At 53.1% G+C, this 8,336-nt stretch overlaps 1 protein-coding gene across 2 annotated transcripts; it reads right to left on the bottom strand.

Annotated features, from left to right (window-relative positions):
• Positions 1–221: 221 nt before the first annotated feature.
• On the bottom strand, positions 222–8,131 carry TPM2 (tropomyosin 2). Of its 2 annotated transcripts, none has more exons than XM_054584680.1 (9): positions 7,836–8,131; positions 7,274–7,399; positions 3,802–3,935; positions 3,588–3,705; positions 3,396–3,466; positions 2,858–2,933; positions 2,621–2,683; positions 2,384–2,453; positions 222–341 (listed from the first exon to the last, which is right to left on the bottom strand). In XM_054584680.1, the coding sequence occupies exons 1-9, from the start codon at positions 7,947–7,949 to the stop codon at positions 259–261; spliced, it is 855 nt and encodes a 284-aa protein (XP_054440655.1). In that variant the 5' UTR covers positions 7,950–8,131; the 3' UTR covers positions 222–258. The 2 variants fall into 2 exon arrangements, with proteins under 2 accessions (XP_054440655.1, XP_054440654.1); XM_054584679.1 differs by lacking the exon at positions 222–341 and adding an exon at positions 1,088–1,418 and having other exon boundaries at positions 7,836–8,123.
• Between the last annotated feature and the right edge of the window lie 205 nt (positions 8,132–8,336).

Here is an 8,336-nt window from a genome sequence, read left to right as displayed (position 1 = left end):
GGGCACAGCACCCCCACCCCTTGGCCACCATTGAAAAGGAAGTCTTGTAACAGAGTATGGAACCAGGCCCTGCTCACTTGGGGGTCCTTCCAACTCTACTGCTTCCCTCAGGTACCCTGTCAGCTTGTTCCACTTTGGAAAACTACCGCCACCATTGCCAACACCAAAGAAAGGCTTAAAGGGCCCTGTGATGCCAGTAACATTAGTTTTATTGGGTTGGGGCAGCAACTATAGCCTGGCTGGAGGCAGGGCCAACCCTCACAGGTTGTTGAGTTCCAGCAGGGTCTGGTCGAGGGTCTGGTGAATCTCCACGTTCTCCTCCTTGGCACTGGCCAAGGTCTCTGTGAGAGGAAGCAGCACATGAGGAGGTGGAAGGGAGACATGAGGGGAGATCTGTGGGGAGGCATGGACAGGGGATGTGACAAATAGACACAGAGTGGGTTGGAGACACATGGAGACACACGCATTCACGGGTTTGAGGTCTCTGTGGTAGGAGCAAATGGATGGATCGATCAGGACAGGCATGGATACCTTACTCTAGGCTTTGGGATCACGGAGGGGAAATGGGAAGGCCTGAATCAAACTAATGTACCCTCCTTCTTTAGAAGGATTAAGAGAGTTGGAAACAGAAGGTAGAACAAAAACTGAGCCAGGAAAGGGAAGGGCAGACAGTCAGACAGACTTGAGGCAGAAAACAGACCTGCAGTGAAAACCCCACGTTGCTGGCATCCAGTGTTTTTCCAAACTTCATCTCAGACCTTTCACAACCTTCTTGCCCCTCCTCTGCACCTCACCCCCCATTTCCCTTCTGGTCATTCCTTGATGTCCTGGAACCCCAGCTCAGCATTCCGAGGTCAGCGCCAGGCCTAGGTCGGCAGAGGCACCAGCGGGTGACTGCTAGGGCCCTATCATGCCCACATGCAGCGGTGACAGAGTGACAGGCTGGGAGTGCCCGTGCGGAGGACTTCAGTGTGGGCCGCAGAGTTTGGTGGGTGTCACAAGATAGGGGGTGTCTGTAAGAGCCAAGGTCTCAGCAGTGCTATTGTAGGGGTGAAGGAAGTGCTCTCTGGAGGGCAGGAAAACAGCATGGAGACCAAGATGAGTTTATTAAGCAGCAGAGAGAGGTAGAGGCTGGTGGGTGGAGGGCGGAGTGGATCAATAGAAGGAAGAAGCAAGTGCCAGGGTGGGCAGCACATGTGATGGGTGCTCTCCTAGGCTACGCCCAGCCTGGCTGTATAATGTTGGCAATTTTTGCTCCTCCTGCCTGACCCCTCCTCAGAGAGAGAACGGAAAGGAGAGGACAGAGGGGCTGAGGGGGCCACACTGGCGAGGAGCTTAGAGAGAGGTGATGTCATTGAGTGCGTTGTCTAGTTCCTCGCTGATGGCCTTGTACTTCATCTTCTGCGCATAGACTTCATCTGGAGGGGGTCCAGGGATGGGTGGGAGTGTGGGGCGAGGGAACAGAAGGAAAGAGGAAAGGATCGAGGAGGATAATGGAAAGAGAGAACACAAATCAGAGACAGGTGGATAAAGATCAGTAAGAGAGCAGGCTAGACAGTTGTCAGGGCTACCTCCTCCCTTCTCTGTACCCGTGTCTCTTTTGTCCTTCTCTGCACCCTAAGTTCCTGCATCCTCTAGGGACCTGGGGGCACAGTGCTTTGAATAAGCGGGAGTGCTTGCTTTAAGGGAAAGGTTCTCAAGCCAGAACGATCTAAAATCCTATAAAGTTGGAGATAAAATTGAGGCTTGCTTGAGAAGGCTGGAAGCAAGAGAAATTGGAACTACGAAAGTGAAGAGTTGTTACACAATAGAAAGGAAAGGCAGTTTTAGGTACAATGTTGATGATAGTGAGAAACAGTCACAGACTAGCAAATACCTGGATGATTGTTTTAACTAAATCTAGCTTAAAATAGTACTTTTAACTAATGTTGTCTTGCAAACCTAGATATTAAACATAATAGCTCTCTGCATAATAAAGAAGTCTCTGTGATACAGCTCTACTGTGTTGCACTGAGAGACAGAACTGTCTAATTGAGTGCTACTTAAAGTGTGGTCTCATGACAAACAGCAACATCGGCTTTACCAGAGAGGCTGTTAGATATACAAATTCTCCAGCCCACAGTCAGCAACATTTCGGAGCAGGACCCAGGAATCTGCATTTAAAAACCTCTGGGGGAGCTCAGGCACACTCAAGTTTGAGAAGCACAGGAGCTGTATTTGGTTACAAGTACTTAAACGGTAGGCACGGATCACCGGAGTTTGTGTAGTCCTAGCTGGTCCAAACCGAACTTCTCGGTGGCATATATAATGGGATGTGAAGATAAGGGACGGGCTGGCAGTCATGGGGAGTGCAGTTTGGGGGTACAGGGGAGATCTCTTTTACCTTCCAGGTCATCAATGGTTTTCTCCAACTTTGCCACAGACCTTTCAGCAAACTCTGCTCGGGTCTCAGCCTGGGAGTAAAAGCAAGGTGTGCAAATGACAGAAAGTGAGCCCCTCCCAGGCACTTTTGCTGACGTCAACCTTCTCTTCTACCCCATCTCCAAATTCCCTGCCACAGGCAGTCTCTGGTAGGGACTGGGGGGCTTGAGGGGAGGGTGGGGACTGGAAGGACTCTCACCTCCTTTAGCTTCTCCTCCAGCAGTTTGATCTCCTCTTCATACTTATCTTCTTTGGTGGAATACTTTTAGGGACATATACACGTCATTAGTAGACTGCCTCCACAAATCATTTCTCCTGAGCCCCACGGGCCACTTGTGACCTGGTCTCCATGGAGCACCCAGCCCCACCCTGCCTGGGCCTGTTGCCTCCCTCCCTTGCACGACCCCATCCTCACTGCCCTTCTGCCCCCCTCTACCTTGTCCGCTTGGGCTTCCAGGGATTTCAGGTTGTTGGTAACAATTTTCAGCTCCTCCTCTAGGTCCCCACATTTACTGCAGGGGGTGTGTGGCAGGATGGGGTGGGAAGGCACAGTGTGGGGAGACAGTGGAGATGATGACACAGTGGGGGAGGGGTAGAGAAGAGAAGAGAAGAGCAAAGGTGTGAGAGTGAGAGCAGGCAGAGTTTGGAAGCCCCAGGCCCTTCCCAACCCCCAGCAGATCAGAGAGAGCAGCCTGAGGTGGACGGGAAGGCGAGATGAGAGAAGGTGCTGTTGCTCAGAAAGGTCCAGAGAGGTCACTACCTCCTCCTCTGAGGCCATCAGGGACTTGAGGGCCTGGTCCATGGTTCGAAGTTCCTCCTCCAGCTGCCTGGCTCGGCTGGGGGCAGCGGGTAGGGGTCAGAGGACAGGACCTGTTTCTATGGCCCAGGCCTGAGAAACTGCCTCCCCACTGTGCAGCGTGCCCCAGAGCCATGGGCTCAGCTAAGTTTCACTTGCCACCCCAGGGTACCCTTACCTCTCAGCCACCTCAGCTCTTTCTTCTGAGCGCTCCAGCTCTCCTTCCAGGATCACCAGCTTCCTGGCCACCTGGAGTGAGGGGGGAGAGAGAAGGAATAGATCCATGGAGAACAACGGGGAGGCGGGGGGTACAGCTGGGGGGGGGTGTTGGGGGCTTGGTAGCAAGAAGAAATTGGAGCGGGGCTGTCACCTCCTCATATTTGCGATCTGAATCCTCCGCAATGTGCTTGGCCTCCTTCAGCTGCATCTCCTGCAGCTCCATCTTTTCCTCATCCTTCATGGCTCGGTTTTCAATGACCTTCATTCCTCTGAGAGGCAGGAAGAGGAGTGGGGGTGGGGTCAGGACCCAGCAGAAACAGCCTCCCCTGCCTCCCTGGCTCCACCCCTGAGGGCCCCCTGCCCACCTCTCGCTCTCATCAGCTGCCTTCTCAGCTTCCTCCAGCTTTTGCAGGGCTGTAGCCAGACGCTCCTGTGCCCGGTCCAGCTCTTCCTCTACCAGCTGAATGCGGCGGTTCAGGGAGGCCACATCTGCTTCGGCCTGTGGGTCAAAGGTTAGAGATCAGAAAGGCTTTGTCTACCTTGGTTGAGGATCAGCGAGGCTCCAGAGGATGGTAAAACTCTTATTAGAAAGACCCTAGGCTCCCTGTCTTCCAGATTTAAACCTATTTTTTACCCCCTAGACAACCATCTATCTTCTGCCCAGACTCTATGCTCCAGCCCCAAATAGCATTAATTCCTCGACAAACTCCACTTCCCTGCTACAGGGCCAATTCAGGCACTGAGCATAGTTACGCTCCCAATGGTCATCTGCATGCAGGTCTCTCTGCCCAGTCAAAGAACACTCCAAGGGCTCGGACCAAGTCTGAGGCAGCCCTTACTCCACAGCAGAGCCGGGCCCAGGTAAGGGGGTGGGGAAGACCCAGGCCAACCAGAGCCGCAACGCTGCTAGGAATAGCCAATCATATAATCAAGTTCAAGTGATGTCACCAGTTGCTAGGCAGACTCCCAGACAGGGGTTCTGGAGGCAAGCCAGACCTGCATGGGGCATCCATGGCTATTAGCAAGGGGTTCCCTGCCAAGGAGAAGAGGCAACTGGGGGCGGTGCAAGGGCAGTGTGAGTGATGGATACTCAGACACTGATCCTAAAATAGAGAGGCAAAACCATGGAGGTTTTGGAAAAGTTCCATAAAAACTGATGATGCCTTGAGAAAGAGAGCAGAGCAAGAAGGGCGGGCCCCAACAAAGGAAAAAGAGAAGCAGTACAGTTTGGTGCTGAGAGCATGGGCTCTGAGTCAGACTGTTGTCTTAGAGCCATGGTCAGCCACTCAACACTTGTGTGACCTTGGGCAATTTATTTAGTCTCTCTAAGCCTCAGTTTCCTCCTTTTTAAATCTGAGTTGACAATAGCAATTCCTTCTTCATAGTCTCTTCTGAGACAGTGTAGTATTTTTAAAAAATATTTTATTTATTCAATTTTAGAGAGATGGGAAGGGAAGGAGAAAGAGGAGGACAGAAACATTGATTTGAAAGAGATACATCGACCAGTTGACCTGGCCTGCAACCCAGGCATGTGCCCTGATGGGGAATCAAACCAGTGACCCTTCGGTTTGTAGTCCAGTGTTCTGTCCACTGATCCACACCAGCCAGGAGTACTTCTAATACTTGATTAATCAACAGGACCATCTAGGAGGCTTATATAACTAAACAGGTTCTCTAGCTCTGTTTTGTTTTAGGTTTTTGTTTTTTTTTGAAATCCTCACCCAAGGATATGTTCATTGATTTTAGAGAGAAAGGAAAGGAGAGAGAAAGAGAGAGAGAGAAACACTGATCAGTTGCCTCCTATATGCACCTCGACCGGGGATCAAAACTTCAACCTTTTGGTGTACAGGACGATGCGCCAACCAACTGAGCCACCCAGCCAGGGTTCTAGCTCCTTGCTAGATTCACTGATCTAAGTTCTCCAGGGGCAGGAACCTAGAAAAATTTTTTTAAGCTCCCATGTGATTCTGATGATTTTGGGAAATAAAATAATATGCAAAAAGCACTTGAGCACATTGCCTGCAGAGTCCACACTCCATAAATGTTAGGTTAATATCCCTGGTTCTTCCTCTTCCTCAGAGACAAAGACATAGAGGCCCTAAGATTTAAGATTGGAAAAGAGAAAGGATCAGCGTAGGGGAAGAAGTGAGAGGAAAGAGATGGGTGGCAGCACCGGGGGCAGAAGGGGTAGAAAGCATATCCTGGGCGGTACTGTCGGGTGGAGGAAACACACTACCATATATAGAAAGCAGTAGCTTGTCCTCCAGGTGCTGAAGGCCACCTACAGTGACAAGAGCCCATCGTGGGCACAGAGCCAGATGACTCAATGTGGAAGGACTCTGGGGAGAGCACTGCGGGTCGGGGAGAACAACATGGGGACATTGTGGGTATGTACTGCAGAGAGAGATGAGACTCTGTATAACTCTAAGAAGTCCTGGGGTCCTCATGACAGGACTGACATTTACCATTTTCTGCTTTTCAAACTCTTCTCGGTTATGGATGCTGCTCTCTAACCATAGACAGGCACTACTGTCTCCACTGGACAATTAGGAAGCAGGAGAGAAGGGAGAAGTGGAGGTAGGAACTGTGTAAATGCTGCATTCAAGGTCACAAAATAAGTTTGGGCTCTTTCCTTTCTACTTCTGGCACTGCTGTCCTGCTTCCCCAGCTCTGTCCCTGTCCACTCTCCTTCCCTCCAGCCCCCACCCAACTCCTTGGGTTTCCAGTCTTGCCTCCAGCTGCACTGGGCCTTGGTTATTTATAGAGTATCAGATGCCCAGGGTTGTCTTTGCTAGCAGCTGCAGGTCAGTTCCCTCCCAAGTGCCAGGGCTGGTAGAGAACCAAAACCAAAAGTTGGAGGTCAGAGAAAGCTGCCCAGGGTGGGAATGGGGGGAGGGAGCTGGGGAACATGGATAATGGTCAACACAAACAGTAATGCCCTTTCTGATTTCATGGTCTGACCATGCCTACGCTAATCCCCCCACCCACCCAACACAACTGTAGGCTTATCTTAAACTTAAAACAATCCTGGGCTCAAGGCAGATAGGGAAACTGAGGCAGGGAATGGTACAAGTAACAATGTCCAAAGTCATATGACCATTCCCCTACCGCAAGGTGGGGGTTGGGAATGACAGGAGGTAGAGAAGTCTGGTTAGGGGGTGTGGGCTGGGCAGAGAAATCTGAGTGAGCAGGACCTGCCAAAGTGGCTGCCCTGGCATTTGTGGCCCTGTCCTTTTGCCCTGTGGCCTGGCATAGTCTGGAGGCTGACAGCTTAATGAGGGTAAATGAGGGGCTGTTAGAACCTGAGCTGGGGCCCCAATGCACAGCAGGGCCACTGGAGCCAGAGGTCAAAGCCAGGGAATTTCTAATGCCCCCCCCCCCCCCCCCCCCCCAGGAGTGTAACTCAAGTCAGGGCCCATTTCCAGATTCCTCTCTCTCCTCCTGCCTAACACCACCTATACCCACACCCCACACCCCACACCTCGCATATGTAGCTGTAGTCTCCTCTCCATTTTCAGCTGGAGGATTAATTGAGGCGGATGGTAAATTCTTGTACCACCCACCCCCACGATGACTCACTGTTTGATCACTGTACATTCAAAGAGCTGGAGCCAAATGGAATTACAAATCTATGTCCTCTGGGGAAAGCGGTAGGTGGTTTTGATTTACCCACTAACTTGGATTATTTGTGCAAGCTTGCCATGGTCCGGACTCCTGGGAGGAAAACATTTCAGTCCTGGCGTTGGGATATGTAGCTCCCCTTCTCCCTTCAGCCCCATGTCCAGGACCCCTCCCAGTGCACTAACTCTCCCCGCATCCCCCCAGATCCACACTCACGTCGGTGGCCTTCTTCTCGGCCAGCTCCAGCTTCTCCTGGGCGTCCTTCACTGCTTCTGAATACTTTTCCACTTCATCTTCCGTCCCTTTGAGCTTCTTCTGGAGGGCCTGCTGCTCCTCCTCCAGCTGGGAGAGAGAAACCTCCGTTAGCCAGGCCCAGGCGCAGGGAGGAGGCAGGGGTGTGCGTGAAGGGTTACTGAGGGATATTTGGAGGATGTCAGGGAGGAAGAGGGATAGCAGAGGAGGCACAGTGCAGCCAGGGGTGTTGGAGGGATCTAGTGGGGGTAGAGAGAGTTCCCAGCCCCAAGAAGCAGGGCTCATCATTGCTCTGCAAGGGCAGGAGTGGAAATTAGAGGACTGTGGCTCCCCAAGCTATGGTGGGTGCTAGGAACTGTGGCTCTGGTTAGGTCCCTGAGGGTACTGTGAAGTGAAGGTCCAATCCCTGCACTGGACGGGAGAGCCCTGGAGAGCTGGACCTAGGATAGGGGACACAGGGCAGGGCCTACCCTACTCGTTGGGGGTCGGGTGGTGCAAGGGGTTACACTAGGCCCTGGGCCCTCACCTGTTTGCAGCGGTCCTCAGCTTGCTTCTTGTCGGCCTCGGCCTGCTCAGCGCGGTCGATGGCATTCTCCTTGTCCAGCTTTAGCATCTGCATCTTCTTCTTGATGGCGTCCATGGCTGCGGTGGGGGACCGGCGGGCCGGCGGCGGTGCGGACCGGGAGAAGTGGGCTTGGCTGCGCGGATTGGGCGCACGGGTGGCGAGCAAGGAGGACCCAGCGGGACTGGGATGTTCCAGCCGCGCGAGTGCCTAAAAGGCGGGGAGGGACCGGGCGGAGCCGGGGGCCGGGACCCTCCCCCACCGCGGCCCAAACCTTGTAGGGGCAGAAGCACTGCTTGGTCGGGGGGCGCGGTCGCCCCCTGCGCCCACCCCCTTGGGACCGCCTCCCCGAGGCCCCGCCCCTCCGTTACTTCCCCTCCCCTCCAGCCGTCGGAAGGGAAAGCAACCCGGACTGTCTGCTAAAAATCCTAACAGCGGAGGGGAGGGGAGGGGACCCTTGGGCTG

This window comes from Pteronotus mesoamericanus, unplaced genomic scaffold (genome assembly GCF_021234165.1).
Source record: "Pteronotus mesoamericanus isolate MK-2021 breed Mesoamerican mustached bat unplaced genomic scaffold, CSHL_Meso_final contig_78, whole genome shotgun sequence".
In the NCBI taxonomy this organism is placed as follows: Eukaryota; Metazoa; Chordata; class Mammalia; order Chiroptera; family Mormoopidae; genus Pteronotus; species Pteronotus mesoamericanus.
The sequence above is the reverse complement of the archived record's forward strand: the minus strand, read 5'-3'. Positions and strand labels throughout refer to the sequence as shown.

Bases quoted from the DNA above. Each gene is read 5' to 3' on its own strand.
- TPM2 (XM_054584680.1), bottom strand. From the start codon at position 7,949: ATGGACGCCATCAAGAAGAAGATGCAGATGCTAAAGCTGGACAAGGAG. The intron at 3,936-7,273 runs GTGAGTGTGGAT...TTTGACCCACAG, and splicing joins CCGAGAAGAAGGCCACCGAC to GCCGAAGCAGATGTGGCCTC. The intron at 2,934-3,395 runs GTAAGGGTACCC...CACCCCCTGCAG, and splicing joins AGAGCTGAGGTGGCTGAGAG to TAAATGTGGGGACCTAGAGG.